This window comes from Ruditapes philippinarum, unplaced genomic scaffold, assembly GCF_026571515.1.
Source record: "Ruditapes philippinarum isolate M1 unplaced genomic scaffold, ASM2657151v2 ctg1438_1_1_1_1, whole genome shotgun sequence".
NCBI lineage: Eukaryota > Metazoa > Mollusca > Bivalvia > Venerida > Veneridae > Ruditapes > Ruditapes philippinarum.
Genome location: NW_026851715.1, coordinates 69,859 through 92,588, shown reverse-complemented (window position 1 = coordinate 92,588; position 22,730 = coordinate 69,859). Strand labels below are relative to the sequence as shown.

General features: G+C 32.7%; 1 protein-coding gene across 1 annotated transcript; it reads left to right on the top strand.

Annotated features, from left to right (window-relative positions):
• The first annotated feature begins 10,249 nt into the window (after positions 1–10,249).
• Positions 10,250–17,414, top strand: LOC132737914 (uncharacterized). Its single transcript, XM_060725291.1, has 4 exons — positions 10,250–10,291; positions 11,524–11,622; positions 15,456–15,593; positions 17,230–17,414. Exons 1-4 carry the CDS (start codon positions 10,250–10,252, stop codon positions 17,386–17,388), a joined length of 438 nt encoding a protein of 145 aa, XP_060581274.1. The 3' UTR covers positions 17,389–17,414.
• The last annotated feature ends 5,316 nt before the right edge of the window (positions 17,415–22,730 follow it).

Sequence of the window (22,730 nt, the reverse complement as noted above, 5' to 3'; positions counted from 1 at the left end):
TATTCAATGATAAGTACGTGTACCGGTAAGTATGAAAACAAGAGGGCCATGATGGCCCTTAGTCGCTCACCAGAAACAACTGCTTTTCAGTGTAGGAATGTCAATATATTCTAATATTAAATTTGAGCATAGAATATGTTTAAACAATAATTTGAAGAAATGCCATGACCTGGGGCATTTAAGCTTTAGCTTAAACGGGGCTAATCAAATTAATATGAGCAAACTTGATAAAAGACTACCTAAGAATGCTACAAAGTTTGGTGATCATCTATCAATTATTTCAGTAGGAAATGATGCTCGAAGATTTTTTTTCTATTTTTAGCTTTAGCGGCCCCTTAAATGGGCTAATCAAATTAATATAAGCAAACTTGATTAAAGAGTACCCAAGAATGCTACAGACAAAGTTTGGTGATCATCCATCAATTAGTTCTGTAGAAATAGACGTTAAAAGGTTTTCTATTTTTAGCTTTAGCGGCGCCTAAAAGGGGCCAATCAAATACATATGAGCAAACTTGATAAAACACTACCCAAGAATGCTACAGACAAAGTTTTCATCCAACCATTAGTTCTGTAGAAGACGATGTTTAAAGGTTTTTCTAGTTTTAGCCCTAGAGACCCCTAAAGAGGCCAATCAAATTAATATGAGCAACTTGATAAAAGACTACCCAAGAATGCTACAGACAAAGTTTGGTGATCATCCATCCATTTGTTCTGTAGAAGAAGATGTTTAAAGGTTTTTCTATTTTTAGCTCTGCTGACCCATAAAAGGGACCAATTGGAATGACATGAGCAAATTCAAGTGTGACTGTCACAAGGACGCTACAGACCAAATTTAAAGTAAATCTGCTTAGTAGTTTTAGAGAAGAAGACGATTGTTGACGCATGACGGCGGACGACGGACGCCGGAGCATCCCCCTTTGATACTAATAGCTCACCCTGAGCCTTCGGCTCTGGTGAGCTAATAAAAGTATATTCATCGTCATTTGGTTTGTCTCTTCATTTCTATTTCTAAATTAACTGGTTGTCATGCATTCAAAGAGTGTCAAAACAAAATATGGTATCATATTCACAAAGCAACTATATTTGTCTAAGATAGCTTCTCAATATATTTTCAAAATTCTCAATCATTATCATATCCATCACATTTAAGTGTAGAAAGTTGACTACCCGCTCAAGCCGGTGCTAGGGGCGTGAAGGATGTACAGATTCAATCAAACCGATTCTGCAATTTTCATGTAATTTTGCTGTGATTAAAGTTCCAAGGGATCACCCTTCTTCCAGATTCTTTTCTACCAAAAGTACATTGACTGGTACAGTAAATATATACATTTTTCCGAGATGTCCAGTAATGACCAGAGCGTAGATAATTTGCATGTAGCATCATCTTTTGATCTTCTACAAAAGATATACAACTAAACACTCCCCACACACACACACATACACGCGCGCACGCGAGCCATCCAGGGCCGTTAGTTAAGATACGTGCGAAGCACTTTTCTTTGAAATTTAAGATTTGCGTGGTTGATTGAGTTTAAAAGGGAAATTGTAATAGTCCATTAATTTCACATTTTACATCTTCAATATTTTTGAACAACGTTGAATCTTGTAACAAAACAGCAATATTGAATAAGTAAAACTGACATTTTGTTCCTGGTCTAGTTTTTCATTCTTTTTTACTCGTATTGTTCTTAATTCCACGGTTATGCTAAACTAAAAAATAACTATTAACTATTACGAGTGTATGAATAATAATAATAACCTGACAGTTTTTACATTGATATGCATAAAAAAGACACTGATCAAAGCTTCTGAGAAATAGTTATGATCTCAGATGCTTTTTCATTAATACTTATCAGATTGATAAAGTTCATAGATGTTGATATAGATATTGATGTACGTATTTATTTAATATTGTATGTATGTATGTATAGTTAGATAGTTTTATGCACAGATATAATAAATTTAACAACATTATATATTTTGAATATAAGTACTGTTGCGCTTATATCACTCTTTACTTGAGTTTCCGGACATTGTACCTTAAATGATAATGACATTTTGTATAAAAGACTCTTCCCTATGATAATATGTTTTGCATATTTGCGAGCAAGAATGCTTAAATTTCTAAAAAATTTATACAGCTCAACAATGCTATTTACAGGCATACAACCAATGGTTCATTTGTAGCATCTTACATATATTGCATGTTGCATCATCATGAACGCATTCATAAAGTGAATACATAATGTAATGAAATAATGTCATGAATCAAGCATATTATTTCAATGTGGCTACGTAATTTACCCAAAAACAAATTTAACGTCGCGACGCAGATAGACATGCTTATCTTCACCCTATCTTTAAAGCCTGTTCAAACCGCTTGCCGTTTTTTTCTTGTCTCTATAAGAGAACAAACTGTCAGATTAGTGTTATCTTTATCCGTGCCTTTGTAAACTATACAGGAACGTATGTGTACTTATGTTATTTATAATTATGTAGAATGTGACAATGTAAGCATTTTTGAACGGTAGATTATAGTTTAAATACTACAACTCTATATTTATAGTACAAGAAAATCAATTTTATGAACAACTTAGGTACCTCACTGATACTTGCACGTTTCTTAGTCAAAACATATGTGAATAAAGAGGTCGAATTGTTTTGAAACCTCTTCAACAGAATAACCTTTTCGTGAACCTCTGTGAAGTAGCTTTTGGTGTCAGGTTTAAGAGTATAAGTTGTAATAAAACATTCATTTCAATGTGCTTTTAACACCTGAAAGGTCAAACAGTGACATTTGATTTGTAAAGATCTGTAAAGATAAGTGTTTTTAAAAATTAATTCCTCTCAAATAGTTTCATATTTTATGATTTAAGCGCCTATTATAATTATGTTAACAACTATCTTAGGAGAAGACTTTTTTATATGAAACATTATCTGCCATTCTAATTTATATATTTTCTTGGAAATAAAATATGTTTAAACAAAATATTACTGGAGATCATACAATTTACATGTCTATAAACAGTAATACATGTTTTCCAATATAAAACAACACATATAACAACACATATATTAATTGAACTTTGTTTGTACTGAAACACGAAACTCCACAGAGAACCAACAGTCTATATTGAAAACAATGTGATAATATATTGCACAAATATACTTTTATGTAACATACTTTCTAAATTTCTAGACCTAAAGACAGAACAGTCATTATTAATTTATTATTATGTCTTCCTTTCAATTTTTAAACAAGATTATCTTTAAAAAGATACTTGGCCGTGTTACATTTTAAAATAAATTATCTTGAACAGTTATTCCTGAGTTTCGTATACAAAAGAAATAGAAACAATGCTTTACAATGTCAGTAACAATTTATATACATGTCCAGTTGCTGAAGGGTTATTTACAGACTTGAAAAGTGTGTTATAGAAGTTAATACACCATAACCTTTATCCTGAACCGTGTGCAAAGTCGATACCGTCATACTTACAGGTTGCCCATGCGTGTATCTAGCTTCATTTCGCATTATTTTGAAAAAGGACTCTTTCTGAAATATTTCTTATAATATACACATGATATATATCTTTCACTTTTATTTCTGTAGCAAATATCATCAATACTGTTACATTTTGTGTTAAACAAAGTAAAACATTTGATTTTATTTGATCTTTTGAAAGGTTACCTTTTTTAATTGGGTTATCCATACACGGTACCAAGTCCCCAATGAGTAAGGACCTCAATCAATGTCAGTCAAGTAAAGCTAAGATTTTTAAATAAATCTGTGAAATGAGTATCAACTACATCACCAAACATGCAGATTGCATTGACTGAAATAAATTTAAATTTTTCAGTTATATGCATCTAAGCGTTGTGTTTTATGTAATTTTACACGTTAATTGGCTGATTAACTGATTGACTGCATGGATCGATTGATTTTGAGGATCAAACATATTTATTTATATACAGAAAGAGTATGGTTGTTTATTTGGAGTCATCTCACAGGTTACCTATGCATTAAAGAAACAGGTTTCGCATGAAAAAGTTCAAATACACGCATTACTTCTATATTAAAGTTATTATTTAATAGGACCTAATTGTTTTAACGGCAGGTTATCGCAAAAGGGAAAATTGCTGTCTGCACTGTGCGGTACAGTTCATACATTCTATCAAAATTTGTCTGTTGTTCCTCATGATAAGTGATTAAAACTATATCAAATGTTATTATTCAATTGCAGGCATATCTCCATTACAAATTAGGATAAAAGCATAATAAACGTTATAAGGGCAATGAAGCACTCTTGTAAACGTGATAACTGCATCAAAATTGTAAACGAAATGTAATTAAAATGTATCTAATTACAGCGAGATACAACACAACACAACAACAAAAACAATGCAACAATAACAAAGATTTACAAACGACATGGCATGAGAGTTGATTTAGACAAATTGATTGCGTGTTAATTCAAACAAACAGATTCAGAATTTTACATGAATAAACTACCTGTTCTTCTTGAACTAAAACAACAACAAATTGAGAGGATAGATAAGGTCTGATTATAGTAATTGCCAGGTTATTATTAAGAAAGAGGCACTCTAGTTTCCTAGTATCATAAAATCTTGCATTAAGTGGGAAATCTTCTGAGAGATAAATATGATACTAAGTACACCCTAAACTTTTGGAGCTTTTTAACAAATTACACACTGGGAAAGAATGTTATTTTGAAATGGTAATATATATGCAATATAATGTCCTACGTGAATGTCAATGTTTATAAAAAAACAACAACAATAACTTCCTGTAAAATCTTTTATATACAGTAGTTGAATTTATTTCAATTAAGGTTTCACGTTAAAAAGTGCGATTCCAATCATATAATATTTAAGTTAACAAGATCGTTACTTTAAATATCAAGGTAGGTCATTATAAATACTCTTAATGCAAATCATTAGAAACTAATTGTAAAAGTAGTAATAAGTAAAATACCAAGTGTTTATGAATTCAAAACTCAAAATGACACCAGATCATGTATGTCTCTTCTTAATTATGGTATTTGGTATCAATTCACAAAAAAGGAACAAAAAGGAAAAAAAACATAATGCGTGTAAACATTATAAAATTTTAATGTTAGTACAATGTAATAGTCCTTTTTTATACATATACGTGTATTTTAACAGGTTTTAAACAATTATATTTTACAGAATCCCATTTAAGTATTTTGTTACACCGTTTAAACTATTTAACCTTGTAATGTACTAAAGATTATTTGTTTCACACCATATAACACATAAGCAATGCACTTCAGCGTTTCCACCATATGATCTCCAAACATAAATCATTACTGAATTTAACAGTATCATTTTCAGAGTCACGTAATTTATTTTCAATCAGTTCTGTTCTATATTTTTTTCTCGATTTAAATTTTTCATCGCTATCAGTACCATATTGTTCTCGAAGTAATAAAGTTCATAAAAAATGTCAAAACTGGTGGTGTGAAATAGAGATGTTATTATACGTTGTTTGTTAAGTACAATACTGATTATATAGGACTGATATATTGACCTATATTTGGCTTGACGAGCGCGGACTTCGTCTTATATTTGGTTGACTGCAGAAAAATCGTCAAATGACATTCAGTATTGAACTCAACAATTATGTATAGTAACCTCAAAAGTATCATTTGTTAGTCGTCTATGACTTATAAATGCATACAATTCAAGTAACATAGTTATGACAATACTATCACATAAAATTTATATAAAATGACATACTAGTATTGGTGTATAATATTTGATAATTATATTGATTGTATATTCAAAAGATGTACATTCAAAAGAACAAAGTACAATTTAAATGGAATCGTGTGCTAATTAATCACGTGCATCGTACGCATGCATACACAGTCAAAGCAAACCATTAATTGAATAAAATCACCTTAACGACGAGTTTTACATGTACATCCATTTTCAAAGAACACATTAAACATCAAATGATTAAACAATCATTTGAGAAAAAGTTTCTTAGTTTTAAAAAGAAACATTTAGCGGAGGACATTCTTAAAATAAGAATATGTGATTTCTATCGATGTCCTCTCATCAACGTTACTAAACGACAACATACTGATAAGAAAAGAACATAAAAATTATATATTTATATTAATTTTCACGTACCATATAAAATACAGCAGGAAACATTTAAAACAGCATGTATCCACTTAACATGATTTTGCATTACAAAAACAAGCTCAAGGAGGAACATACTTTGGATAATATAATAAAGTTTAATTGTAAATGTTTTAAGCGTCCTGTTTATTAAAACAACAGAAGAAAATTTTAATCAACGAGTGCAAACCAATTAAGTTTACAAATTCATTGTGAACCGCTTATTTCAATGCTAATTGTTAGAGGAAAAGGCAACCTAAAAGTAACCAGTCTTGGAAAGATTTTAAAGAGTTGAAATTCATACATATTTATTGCAGACTTGTATAATCTAGATTATACAATATTTGCAAGAGCAAATGGGTACAGATTGTTCAAGATTTTGATCAAGAACAACTAATCCAATCTCCTAATCAAGTAACTAATGATCCATCTACTAAAATTATTACCCATATTTTCAATTTTGAAAATCTTGGGTATTAGAATCGGGTAAGACGGGCAGACGGCGGGCGTCAAACAAAATGGTTTCCGGTCAATATCTGAAATTCGGATTAACATGTCTATAAATAACATTTGGTATAGAAACAAGCTTTGTGATTGCTTTTGCGTCCCTAAAGTTAAGGTCGTTGTCACTTAAATAGAAAATAGGTTTCCGGTCAATTATTATAGTTCGGAAGATGACATTTCAATGAGAATTTGTGTAAAGCGTATTTAAAGACATTGCTTGGAATCTTAATATCAATGTTTAATCTCTGTGACTAAAATATAGCATCAGTTTCGGTCAATTACTAGAGTTCGGAATAATGATTCAATGAAACTTGGTGTTTAGCTAGCTTATGTAAAGGCATTTCTTGGGATTGCTTCTAGGCTCCTTTTGGTTAGACCAGTTGTCTTAATCTTATATTTTTTAATCGGAGTGTGCGTTTATGCATGTGCACGCGTGCGTGTGTGTATATAAAGATCAGCAAATAATATCTACTTACCATAGCTTTTTAAAACGTTCCGATAATTATGTACATATTTTTAATAATTTAGATTTAATGACATGTCTCTCACGGTGACAGACTTTCAACTGAATAGATTTCTTCCGGAATTTGGCAAATGTGGGTATATCCAAATTAAATCCTTGGATTCATGGTGACTATCTTTGGATTGTGCGCATTAATGTTATATGGTCAAAGTTGTAACAAGGGATATGGGAATACCCCACAATTGCCGAGTTCAAGATAACAGTTTAAAATGCTGAGTTATTTTGTCACATGGATTCTTTACGATTTATGTATCACATAAGTTTATTTCGCGTGTCACTTGCAATCAAATGTATCCTTCTCTTGAAAAATTACGAAACCTTATCATGAATTGGGGACAAATGAAACGTGAACATGTTTAATTGTTAACATTTCACCTTTTAGGTCTATAAGGAGAATTAACGCTGATTAAATATAAATATTAAGGCATGTTATACATGTATTAAATTTAAATCAACTAACGATCTTTAGGACATAAGGACATATCATAAACTTGTCATCTTACAGGATCTGAATTGGTATTGGATCTAATTTTGCTTTTGCAATTAGCTGCCAATGTCCACCGCAGACAGCACTGAAAAAAATACATAAAATAAATTAACAAATAACCATATTATGTTGTGTTTTTACGAAGAGAATAACTCCAGTATTTAAAAATAATTTTAATGTTAAAAGCACTTCCTATAAAATGAGGAATGGAGAAAAACATGTTACAATAAATACTGTAAATATTTGATGTTTTACATCTTGTTATCTTGGTCAAAAAAAAAAAGGAATTGCCTTTAAAGCTTATATATTAAGATAATTATGATAAACGTTAGTCACTCTGATATTTTAGAAACTTCAGCTATTCAGTTGAACTACTGGTTTGTTTCTTAAAGGTGAACTGACATCATTTCTGTATCTGGTCACAAAGGGTGATTTTACAATATTCACCAGTGAATGAACCACGTAGGCAGAAAATGGTGAGAAAAAAAATCTCAATAAAGTTTAAACAAATTTCAAACGTGAATGCTTAAACAGTTAAATCACGATTCTTTATCGCAACAGCTGTCACAGTATCTCGGTGAGGCGCCTTTGTCACCGTGAAGTGACCTTACGTTAAAATTAGATCCCTAATTGGCGAAATCGTGCTTTTATTAAACCTTTTATTAACTCCACTGAGGTTAAAATGCTAAAATGACATAAAATTTCAAAATCAAACGAAGCTTAGTGAAACACTTTAATAGCCAAATATGCAAAAGGATAACAAAAAAGGTCAACCCAGAATTGAATTGGAATCGATTTTGTACAATTCCTGGCCGGTCTTGAGCGAAAAGCGTTGCAACGATTTTCATTTTTGGGTCCTTTTGTATTACACAAATGATCATGCTAGAAAAAAACCCCAGAAAAACGGAATAACCTGAAAAGGTGCACAAAAATAACTGGACCAGACTAACATCAATTGGAACAATAATCTCGGAAAAATATTTACAGTCTCACCATGTCAAAATACCACAGCGGAGTCCCTTTAATAGGGACGTACAATCGTAAATGCTTTTAACTTTGAAATACAAGTGAGTATTTGAAAACAAAAAAGTCTGTTTGTTTGCTTGTTTGTTTCATTTTACGCCTTTTTCAACAGTATTTCAGTCATATTGGCGGGTAGTTTCCTAACCATCGTTCCTCGAGAGTTACACCAGTACTAAACTACCTTCCTCCGCGCTAAACTACCAAAGCATCTCCCGGGGATCGAACCCACGCCAGAGAGGTAACTGGATTAGAAGTCATCGACTCTAACCCCTAGACGCACAAAAAAAAGTCGTTAACCGTATATCACACCTGCTGATAATTGTAAATTCAAACTTTCAAGAGTTGAGAACTGCTCAAGACAGTACTGGGGGACATAGGGGATGTTGCAAATTTTCTTTATCCCTCATGTACACACACAATCAAACAGAGTCTGTAATTTTCAAGTAAGTTTGTTGTTTTTAGTATTTCTAAGGGATCACTTTTGCCAGATATAATCACCATTTTTTTTTAAAAAATTTTGGGGTTCTGTTGTAATGGGGTTGTAGCTTCATTTTTTTCTCCCAATGAAAGTTTAAATTACACGATCTACGGTGTACCAAATTTTGGATTTGAGCCTTCCCTTGGAATAGGGGATATCGTAAATTTTTTAAAAGAATAAATGCTATGAATAGTTTGACTACGTTGACACCCTTGCCTACAACATGCACGGAAAACTATTGTGTATGGATTGTGCCATTTCGTGTTTTCGCAACGCAAGGTGGCAAAGCGAAAAGTAAAAAAAAATACGGGGGCAAGAATAAAATCACGCTATACAGCAGGAGCGCGGGCGAAAAGTTGAGATTTCATTGTAAATATTTAGTTTTATAGGGCGTTAATAAGCGTGCTATTTTTCACACTGCGCTTAATTATTATCTTGATTTTTTTTTGCTCCGCGCCCCGCTTATGTGCGTGTTTTTCGCTTCGTGCCCCCGCCATTTTAATTTGTTTATTCTCGACTGTCGAATGGCACAAATCAGTCACCATAGGTATCGATACCAACCTGCTTGTTAACAGATAAAAGAAACTAATACAGATTTGATACGAATATTCTGGCCTTAACAGTTGCTATGCTTCCCAAGCGGACAATTTTAACACTATATTTTAGTTCCACTTTCTTATAGTTTGTCCCCGTTAAAATATATTCTATCGCACAGTTTGATCCCGACAGAAGAGCATTGTTCTGGATTGTCAATTTTAAGGCAGAGTACCGGTTATTTAACAAAAATCAAGGGAGGGTATATTAACAATATAAGCGGAGCAGGTGAAAATCATCTCGTTCGCATGACGAAGATTTGGCCTATGCTGATCTGTTATGGCATTATCTATCTTATGGCCGTTCTATTTTATGACATCCAAACAGTCCTCATGGCAGTGCTAACTTTACGGGCGAAAATAATTTACCTGGTCGCTTATCCGCACGTGAATAGTTCTGTTTTCGTTTTATTTCTTTGGAATCGATAGAAGAAGAAAACTAAACTGATAGACACATTATAAATGAGAAGATGTACCGGGGTAGGGGCGGGACAGATATATACCTCCCACAGGTAGTGTTAAGGTTAAACCAAGTCAGTTTGTTTAAATTTGAACCCGTCGCAAGGAAATCAAAACTACATGGCAGAAATGTTAATAAGTGAAACAGTTTTCAGAGAAAAAAACATCAGTTTATGATTACTCAAATCATTTTTCTCTGCCTCAGGGGCATTAATTTGTTATAGATTTAAATAAATTGATACAATAATTACATGTATATAAATGAAATTACTCTAAAGTTAAAAGAAGCCCCGACATTGATGCAGAAGTAAAGGAAGTGTGAGATTATCATTGTGTACATTATTCTTTTGAAAACGGGGGTCATTGGTCGAGTCGTGCATGTCGCTAAGTTTAAAATAGAGAGAAATAAGAATCCGTAAGGAAAGCTCAACACGGCAAAATTGAATTGCAGGCTCTGTTTGATTGAGCCTGTTCATGGACGGTTCTGTCAAGTGCAAACTACCGTCCACGCCCCCTAGCACCGGTTTAAGCAGAATCAACATTTAACATGTACTGGTAAATTTAGAATTCCGAATCATCCGCAGATCTGTTCATATGTTGCCTATATGCTGCGAATTTGAGTCCCGTCAGTTACTTTGGATTCTTGAATGTAAGGAAGCTATCAATTTTGCTTACCGAACGTTTGTGGTTCTTCTCAATGACCGTTTGTGCTTGAATTCGACTAAAAATATCTTCCTCCACCAACAAAGCTAAAAATGCGTCATATGCCCTCTACTTTGTTGCTGTTACGTAACAATATACACAACAATTTCACAGGAAACCAGTATGACCCTTGTCTTCATCTGATATGCATTATCAAAAAATTCAAGAAAATTTCCCTACCTATTTTACTCATTAAAAAACGTATCCTTTAAACCTTGCGTGAGCTAAAATATGATCAACAAGATCAACAAAGAAAGGCGGCAGCGTTCAATGAACGCAACCCACACACCCCCACACGACCCAGCAACAAGAATCAGAGGCAAAGAGCCCTGGACGACCAAAAACAAAAACAGGACAGACTCGATTGCCGGGTGGTGATTCCTGTGGTCTGTGTAGCCAATATGTTTTACACTTATCGATTTCTAGTTGGCGTACCGACTTAAAAATTTACAATTGTGCTATTGTGCTTTTATTTATGCTAGATATTTTATTTCATTTACTTATTTTATATTAACAAGAAAACAACTAATTTTGAACGGCCTTAAACAGAAGTAGATAAGCTCTTATCAAGGTGGTATTTAAGTCAGATATATGTTACACTAAACCATTAGTCTTCCATACTCGAAAGGATACAAATCAAAAATGCATCTTTCAGTGGTCGTTGTTATGCTTGTGGTTGCAGGTATGTTAAAAACAATGAAAATTTATTGCTTTCATCAAACTTATTTTTTTTTGTTGTTTTTTTTGTTGTTGTTGTTTCATCATGATCTGGAAAGCACACCAGAACAGAAAAGAATGATTAAAGCGGCAAACAAAGCTGTATTTGAAATTTTTAGTATAGAAGTGTCAATTTGAAGAAACTTAAAACTGCCACATGCTCCGTATAGTACCCTATACGGAACGTGATTGACAATAGGCATACTAGTATTTCATAAACTGTATTTAAATGTGGATGCTTATTTTGATTGCTATATGACAAACAAGATCGACAAGGAAAGGCGGCGTTCAATGAACGCTGTCTCCACCCGACCCAGCATTAATAGCCAGCGGCAAGGAGCCCAGGAAGACCCCAAAGAAAAAGTTCTTTTGATATTTATAAAATAGAAGTAGTTTACTAAGTTTGTGTTTTAATTCCTTTATGGCAATATTCATAGCAATTCATTACTTCCTAACAGGTGCCCGTAAAATTCGAAAATATCCGGTAATGTAGCTTTGCATGAACAACGTCTAAAATAAAAATTATCTCCAATGTATTCGCAAAATCGCGCGAACTTGTCCGCGCAAACAAATATTCGCGCTTCGTGGCCATCCGCGAATAAAGCGAATATTAATTCGTCGCGCATATTCGTTTGGTTACAGTATTAGACAGTATGTCGTGTCGGCTCTATTAATCTTGTACCAATTAAAGAATTGTCTTCAAACCTGACTCAAATGTTCACCTCAACTGGGCAATGTGCAAAACCCATGTAAACTTTGTGCCGGCTTAAAGTCAAGGTCACATTTGAAGGTCAAATATTGTGTTAGAAATTGTTCTGAAATTAAAACATGTGCTTGAATATTTTAGAACTAAAACAGATAATCATTTGAAACTTCAAATACGTAATATTATGAAGTGTCGCAAGTAAGATATGCAGGTCAAGTTTCATAACTAAAAAATGTGGGGAGATTACTGTGTATTATATTTTGACAAAGTTAAGTCCGTTTTATGTCTTTCAATTTATTTTATTTTATTTTATTTAAAATTTATTTACTATAATATTTCTTAAACCAGAATAGATTTATGCTTGAAACTTAAAATTTATATGAATGAATACAAGCAAGCTTAGATGACGAAAATTCTACAATTCCTTTGAATTATGACGCAAGTCATGCCCCTTTTAGGCTTAGAAAATGTTCTGATATAAACATAAATACTTAAATGTTTCTGAAACTAGAAAATATATTCACTTGAAACTATATAATATATGAAGGGTTACAAGTAAGCTCAGTATGCAAAGTGTTTCCACTCTTAATTACATTTTGACATAATAATTCTATTTTCTTAACTTCATTGCTCTCGTTTGTTTGTTTTAGTACATTGAGAAAATGAAAGGTAATTTGTAACTGTGTCAAACATGATTTGACAATATATATTTATACTATTACCTGTACAATTTGGCTTTTTTTTTCACCAGAGATAATTTCTTTTTAATATGTATATGGATTTGTGCTACTAAATTTATTTCCTTAACCACCTTCCAAAGTCGTTTTCTGTAAGGATATTGGTGGGGGTATAAATCACATTCAGCGATAATTCTAGTTTAAAAAGTCATATTTTCATAGCTAGTTATTTGAAGAAATGTACACACTAGATATTTCATAAGCACGCATGTTATTCTGTACCACTTTTGTCTGATGAATTCATTGTCCGGTTAATTTCGATTAACACGCAGAGTTGTCATATACTAGACTTATTATCTTAGATTGACTTCAAATGGCGTTCACTGAGCGCCGTCCTTCTTAATGATCTACTTTTTCACATTTTGTCCTTTCAATTTGGAAAAGATCATTCATCATTTTGACTGCGTAGTGAACAGAACATGATTAGTCGACACGGATGTGCAGGCTGGTTTTGGTTTGTAGTGGTTTTAAGGGAACATTTTTCTTTGTCGTCAGCAGGCTATAGGTTAAATTGTACGTTTTATCTTATCTCGTTCCGATGTGAGGATAACCCGATGGAACAATGAAGTATGTCGCGTTAGGGCTGAAATTGGAACAAATTTCAACAGAAAGTGCCAATCTGCAAAAAAGTGTTCTATTTTAGTCAAAAGAGTTTAGCATTCAAATACGGTATTAAGTTTGCTTAAAAGACAGAATATTTTGAGTTTACTTTGTCGATGAAACATAAGAATCGAACTTGTTAAGTGTGTATACATGCACTTCTCTGGTATAAATAACAAAGCTCGTTTTATATTTGACTATTGTTTAATGTCAAAATTGAACGTTTTAAAAAAGACAACCGAAACAAGTTGAGCCTATTTTAGTTTCTGTATTTAAGATCAATATGGAATCACGAAATTTTACTCTCTCATACATCCCGTCAGCAAACTTTTAGCAAATTATTAACAACAATAAGTGAATATCGGTAATTAAAAGTGTCATAATCGAAATAAATGCATAAAAAATGTATACTTATAAAAATTCAAAGTAAAAGTAACGGTAATACCTATACGTCACACTTTTATAAATAAATATTCGAAGACGCAGATATTTTAAATATTCAATTTCCAACTTCAAATTAGATCAATTCGAGAGATTTAATTGCAATCCTATTATTAGGAAAGTTTAGCACTTAATACTTGCTTAACATTTTGAACATTGTAAAAAGATGTGAAAAAGGAGATAATAACTTAGAAATCATTGCTTTTATTCAGTTTTATCTTATAAATCTTTTAAAATAAAAACAAAAGTTATATCATTCAAGTTATGGCATTATGTTCAAAATTGGTTTTTCTATAATAGAAACAAATCAATGATCATATATTTACATTAGGAATTATGTAGTATATACATATAAATATCATAACACATGCTCGAATAAAGCAACGTAATTATGTAATTAAATAATTGAAGTATTGGCATAAATGGTGTATTTGTATCAATAATTTTTTTTATTTGTCAACTGATTAAGCTTATTTAAAGCAGCATGCCTCCAGACTCATCCAAAAGGAAGCAAATCTACACATTATCGATGGCATTAACAAACCACGTTTATTACCAAACAGTGCTCAAAACATGCATAAAAAAGCCATTACTGCGTTAATTACTGCGTCGCGTTAATAACGCAGTAAAAATATAGTTGTAAATACTGAAAATACAGCCATTAACCGCACATAATATGTAAAATATTACATGAATCTTGAAACTTTTACTTTTCCGAACATCTTTGTACATTTTTCTTTAGTTTGATTTTATTGAAATATGTTGACTCATCTTGAGGCACGTAGCTTTAAGCAAAACGTGTTTATTGTTAAATTGTGTTGGATGTTGTTCTATTTAGTCATATGAAATCAAATCAAATTGAAAAAGTTAAAATACAATGATGAGTATAAAAAACAACTTGATATAGTTACGTTTGTTACTAGTACTGGTCAGTACATCATAATTATACAATTTACGTTTGGAGTTAACTTTGAAAATACTCTACGATTTTATGATAAACCTTTCTGTGCTCTACCTTGAGTCCTGTCCCTTTTTTGTTCGAGGTCCGCCTGGGCTTCTTGCCACTGTTTCTAGTTCCTGAATCGTGTGGGGTTGCCTTTATTGAACGCCACCTTTCCTTGTTGATCATATGTTATTGCTCTTGAGTTCTGACAACTGATAATAACCCACATTTTTGTGATTTTGTTTGGCGCTTCACATTATGTTCAATAAAGTTATTTTCTTTTGTTGTTGTGTCTTTCTTTTTTTTTTTTTTTTTTTTTTGTTTTTTGTTGTTTTTTTTTTTGTTTTGATTTTTTTTATTTTTTTTTTCAGGCACGGTTTACTCTGAATCATGTAATTCGAGAGACGACTGCAGAAATCACGACACGACCAAATGTGAACACCACACCCACGTGTTTTGCAACACCCAAATTAACCAGTGTATATGTACAACTGATTCAATCCAATCCGGTAACTCATCTTAATAGCAATTATTATTATATTTAGGGCCTTATTGCATTTAGTGTCCAATTATTTTTTTTAAATACAAGAGCGATCAGTAATCACATGTGTCGCCTCATGATGGCCAATTTCATGTTGGGACAAATTTTGTGACAGACGGACAGACAGACGGACAGTGCACAACTAGACTAACCACTTTGTACTGATCATTCCTGTAAAGTTTGGCATAAAATTGCACCAGTAGTTTATGAGGAGTAGTCCGGACAAGCTTTTGCGTATCTGGCAACACACAGAAAAAAACACCTTTTATCAAAGGGCCATAACTCGGCAAAAATCATTCAACCGGAAAACCCGTGCAATATGCGCAGCACTTGAGCTACAGATCAATCCTGTAAGTTTCGTTGAAATTGCATAAGTGGTATAAGAGAAGTAGTCTGGACAAAACTTTTAAAAATAAAAATTTTTAAAGGGCCATAACTCAAACAAAAATCATTGAACCGGAAAATGCTGACAATATGCACAACTAGACTTGGTACTGATCATTCGTGTAAAGTTTGGATGAAATTGCACCAGTAGTTTTATGAGGAGTAGTCCGGACAAGCTTTTGTGTATCTGGCAACACACAGAAAAAGAAACCTTTTTATCAAAGGTCCATAACTCGGCCAAAATCATTCAACCGGAAAAACCCGTGCAATATGCGCAAGGACTTGAGCTACAGATCAATCCTGTAAAGTTTCATTGAAATTGCATTAGTGGTATAAGAGAAGTAGTCCGGACAAACTTTAAAATTAAAAATTATTAAAGGGCCATAACTCTGACAAAAATCATTGAACCGGAAAATCCTGGCAATATGCACAACTAGACTTGGTACTGATCATTCTTGTAAAGTTTGGATGAAATTGCACCAGTAGTTTATGAGGAGTAGTCCGGACAAGTTTTGTGACGGACGGACGGACAGACAGACAGACGGACAGACGGACAGACAGACGACGGAGAAGTGATCCCTATATGTCGCCACTACTCCGTAGAGGCGACACAAAAAACCGTTTTAAAGTCTTAGACTCCGAAGCCGCAACCTTTACCACAGCCCCAACCCTATCTCTCCCATCCACTACCTACCACAGCCCCACTCCCTTCCATTCAACACACCTACCCAAGCCCCTTCCACTTCCCATACTGTGATTGGTCTTTCTTTGAATTCACTATTGTGTTATGAGATCCCATGTAGATTTTATTATGTCTTATAGCATACTTCAACTTACTAGAACTAAATGGCAAAAATTCCCAAAGATTATTGCTTTAACAGCATCACTTAAATAATATATACTGAAAGCATTTACAAGTTAACATGTAAAATAAATACTACAAAATCCTTTTTGTGTGATATTCTTTACGGTTTCACACCAATTAAATCGTAAGTGGTTTATTGTCCGCACAAATATAGTTTGTAAGGACTTTTGTTGGTGTTTCTTTTCTTGTTTGGTCGAAGAGCCGAGGTCGTCGGGAATATGAAATTTTAATTGCTTCTAGTACAAATTCATATAATGAGGAAATGTTTGATTCGCCTTTTTTACCATAATTACATAATCGACATAGAAGCTCAATGAATGCACACGTTACATTAAAAATACTTGGATTATTTCAGGACAAACATGCACGATGGTGGATTCATGTCCAAACTGCGATAACGGTAGACACAGACATTGTGTTGACGGCCATTGCGTTTGCACCAGGTTTTAATATGCCAATCAATATTTCAGTACAAGAAGCGAAAATAATCATGCTTGTATTATTGAATTGTTAAAATATTAATAAAGTTAATAAAATTAAGTAATAAATTTGATAATCCGCATAATATACCTGTCCTTTGTTGTGTCCGAATTTACCAAAAATCTCTAGGGTGTTGTAGTCCGATTTTATCAACATTCTATAATGTGATAACCTTCAAATTTATTATCATTTTCTTGTGTGTTGAAGACGGAATTTATCACTGTTCTCTTAGGTGTATAAGTCATAATTTATCACCTATCTCTAGGGTGTTACGGTCCGACTTTATCATCTTTCTCTAGGGTGTTGAAGTCCGAAATAATTATCATTCTCTTGTGTTTTGAAATCCGAATTTATCATTTTTCTCTTGTATGTTGAAGTCGAAATTTAACACCTTTCTCTTGGACGTTCAAGTCCGAATTTAATCACTTTTCTCAAGACGTTGAAGTCTGAATTTATCACCTTTCTCTAGGGTGTTGAAGACCAAATTAAGCATCATTCTCGAGGGTGGTGAAGTCAAAATTTATCACCTTTCTGTCCGAGTTTATCACCTTTCTCTAGGATTTTGAAGACCAAATTTATCACCTTTCTCTATGTTGTTAACGTCCGCATTGATCATCATTCTCTAGAAGTTTGAAGTCCGAATTGATCACCTTTCTCTAGGGTGTTTAAAACCGAAGTTATCATCACTATTGTGTGTGTTACAGTTAGACATAAGTACTTACTACATGTACTACCAATTCCCACATGTTTTATATATGTCATTATCAAAATCACATCATGGTGCGTATTTTAGGTTCTTCAGTGTAGAATCGAATGTGTAAATGGTGGAAGCATTTAAATAATAATAATCTACTTCACAAAGTTGTTGGCCTCCAACGTTTCGAGGGGATAAACCCCTCTTTTTCAACGAGTTTCTGTTTATTTTTATAAATCACATTTTTAACTTCTTATTTTACATTACGTTTTGTATCAAAATTAAGAGGGGTTTATCCCCTCGAGACTTTGGAGGTAAAAATTTTTATGAAGTAGATAATTGATAAGTAATATTACAATTTAAATTTTCAAATAAATTTATTGTCAGTACCAAAATACTCTATGGTGTACCTTATCTTTTGAAGGCAGACAAACATAAGATGATTACAAAATAATTTTCAGAATTTAATGGAAAATCTTTTTTGTTTTGCGATTCTTTTTTGTTTTGGTCATTTTTACAATAAAACTATTATTCTGGTAAAAGTAAAATGGAGTGAGCGAAAAAACGAAATTGTGTACACAAGGTATTAGTCTAGTCCTTCTTAATATGGTACACCAGTCCCAAAATGTGTTGTTCCAGTCTAGTTTTGGCTTCCAAAACTTTATAAACCGTTTTTTAATATTTGTGTTTTTCATTAGATGCGGCATTAAAGTTTTGGATTAGACCCGTTACGAAACCTAACCAGAATAACATAAGTTGAAGTTGATTTAACCTTATTTTTCACTTACAAGTACCGTTGTCCCAATCAATTGTTGTGCATTTTGAGATAAAACAATTATTTTAATATCGTTGTATACCATTTACAGTCTCAGATTATTAATACTGTCATTAAAATTGCCTATTTAACTGTAAAACATCATTTACGCCGGCTACAGTCGGCCATGACATTAGGAGCTACGCGAGACCTCGTATGACGTCATTCACGGGAACCGATTAGAGTAGAGTCGTTTACTATATTCAGTTCATCTTTGTTGACATTATTTAAACATTTATGATTCAAGATAATGTTGATTTATTTTCTTTAATTTTTAGTAATTAAATATGATTGTATTATACAAAAGTCAGTAAATCACTTTTTTTCAATATCTTTCAAAAAGTAATTCATAAAAAAGGTTGGAAGTACATCGGTTCAGAAAAGTCAATCTCGTAATCACATGGTCAAACATTTTGCAAAATGGCGGCCAAGTGCTGAAACTTTTACCTGTTGGAAATTATTAGGTGGTTTATGTTCGTAATAAGTTTTTATTTGTTCTTCCTTGGCATATCAACAGATGATATATAGTTTTATCAAGGTATGCTTCACTTTACTTCATGGCATGTTCGATGAATGAATACGAGCTTGTCAGATTCCTGGCACGATTATTGGTGGACTTTCCCTATGTGTCTGTCTTCAGCGTTCACGTCCTTCTGATAAACCGTATGATAAATCCCTTAATGTCCTTCTGATAAACCGTATGATAAATAAAGTGTTTTGACGGTAAAAAAAGAAATGAGAAGAAAAATATAATTTGAATACCGCATTTTGCATTTTTAAGTAAACAGTTTACGCAATTAAACTAAACGGACATTGATTCAAACAGTTTTTTTTACTGAATGCCAATTATGCCCCAGAAATGCTTTTATTTTTATTTGTCAAAAGTTTTTTAAAAAAAAAAACCTTTTAGTTTACAAATCACTCCTCGACCAATTACCTGGATCATCTTTTTCTTTTGTTCGGTATTTTGGAAATTAGTAAATGTATAATGGTTTAGTACTTTGTATGGAAGTCAAAATACTTCTTTGTTTACATTTTGCTATTTCTATGACTAACAGTTTCACTATTTCAAGCGCTACTTTATTTATGTACCAAGCATCTAACATGCTTTATAACTACTATGTAAACGTAATGAACTCTATGTTTGCCCTTTGGTAAAGAAACAATATATTATTCGTTTCTGAGGCATAATGTGTCTTTAATTTATATTATAGCATAAACTCGGCTATTTTTCCCTCTTTTGCCCATGTTATAACGGGACCAAAACCATGTGTTAACATAGTCACGCGCTCTTGTTATAGCCCGGTTTCACCTATGCGCAATAAATACAGGGCCCAGTAAACAAACAAACAAAAAATGACGATTTGGCCTGTTTGCCAAAGAGTCATGCGCTCTTGTTATATTGAAATTTATTGATTCGAGGGCCTCAATCGTATATTCAAGTAACTATGCCGGAAAAACGGCGTATAGACATCGGTGCTAATCTTGGTTGTCGCCCTTTCTAAGAAACGGACAGTTGTCAATGTAAACAAATACTCAGTACAGTAGAATCTACCTGTCATTCAGTTTAACACTCCGATTAACTTACAAAACTAGATAACACAAAATTAATATGAGAAAATGTTTTTATTTATGTTAATGTTGATAAATTCTCATTATATTTCTTTGAGAGAATAATGCTTAGTGCCTGATTTTTTTAAAAAAAATTTATAAACTTGTTTGCTTGAAAAAAAAAACCGATTCTGATGTCACTGATCTTTTTTCTACCGTCAATCTGAAATCATTCTAAGAATTTCTGAGGGTCATGTTTTGTCTTGGGTAGAGGGTAGAGTAATGTAACGTTTTATTTTTTTCTTGAGATAATAAATCTCCAAAGGCCAAGCTTTGTTAAATCAATTAAATTTCAAAATTTCGTTCGGTTCCGAGAATTTTCTAAGTTGTTGGCCCCGGAAAAATGAAACGGATACGTAAAACATAGAATTGGATAAATACCGTCCAAGCACAAGAATTTAATGTAATTGTGTTTTGTATAAACTATACATCACGAATTTGTTTGAAAATTTTATGCTATAAAAGCGTCAACGCACGTTTATTTCGTGTTATAAAGTCTGCAGAGTCCCTCGGAACTGTTGGAGCCCTCGCCCTACCGGGCTCGGGCACCAACCGTTCCTCGGGACTCTGCAGACGTTATAACACGGAAAAACGTGCGTTAACCCTATATAATAGGTTTAGGCCGTAAAAGTTGTAAGTCTACGACAATTAAACCGAGTCTTCAATTCTGCAATTTTCGTATTTTCATTGCGTCCAGTGGGTCATCGCTTTACATTCAATGTAAAACAGATCTCCGTTTCCGTCAAATCATTTTGGTTCACTCTCATTAATCATTATCTAAAGAAGAAAGAACAGATACAGTGAAATATGAAATCTGTGTCACAGTTATCTATCTAATTATCAGCTATGAAATTCCCTTGTTATTAGATACGAGAACAATTATAGGACAATATATCATAAGGTGACGCTAATTGCTTGACCTTTCCAAATCAATATGCTTGAATACTTCGTAACAATCCATGCACTATCTGATACAGTATAACAGTAGAATCTTGAAGAATTTTTTACAAGTTGCTGTTACGTGTATTTACCCTTGTCAGGCTAAATATCTTAAATAAACTTGTTCGTCTGACAGTCTCGACAGAATCATTTATCGTTTTCAGGAAAGGTTTGAATAGCAAATAATGCAGGCAATGACATGATGGCACAGAACTTTCGGCGAATCATGGTCTGACCTGGTCGTATGGGTATAATCTTTTGTTGTCATGTTGCTGCCATTAGACTCAATGTTAAAGTGTATAAAAGAGCACTTTTAAGATATTAATGTCTTTAATGTCCAGAAAAACTTTGTTAATCGTTTAACGTTTGTATTACGTGAAATTCCTTTTAACTTTCTTTAATAATCTGAGACATTTGGAAGAAAACACATTTCCTTTCGAATATATATTTATTTCAATTACATTTTACTAATCAATGAGTATTAATCCATTTAATGATTTTTATTTAATAAATACAGGTATAATCAAAATATTTAACTGAACAACTTTTTATTAACAAGTCAGTCTTACTTATTCATTTTATTTCACCCACAAAGTAACATGTAAAATATCTCGTGCACAATCATTCCCCGTAGGTGAACTAAAACAATAGGTTTAGTAAATGTACGTGAATAAGGAAATATTTTACGGATTGTAATATATATACAAACCAAAGCAACTGTAAACAATGCACTTTATTTCACTTCAGAGGACCTTGACCAAATACGAAGTCATCCTGGTGACATTTCACACAGCTAATCATGATGACATAAATTTTAGTATAGTGTAGATAACAATGGTTTATTGGTATTTTTAAGCGTAATCTAACATAAGCTTATGAATTAGAATTGATCATAAAATCAAACGTTTCCGTCAAGTGAACAAGTATTTTTATCTTATAAATGGATTCTCTTCAATACATCTCTCATTACTGATATCTTATACTGAATATGTGTGAATATGCCTGTTCAAATCTGCAATAACAATGACGAAAAAGTGTTTACCATTTAATATAAACATATTAAGCAAATATACAAGATTTCGCAGTTATTAATTAAAAAAATTATAGTGCACTATTCAATATCAAATTTTCGAAGCTGTTCTCCGTAATATAAGGATGGTAATTCTAGTTTAGTTTTAAGACTGCATTTCAGAAATTTCATTAAAACAGAAATAGCAAAATTTCGTTTCATATTCGCTTCTGAAAATTTTTGTGTCCAGACGACAAAATTGAAATTTTAAAGCGTAAAGGTCTGTAACCTAAATGTAGCGAAATCAAA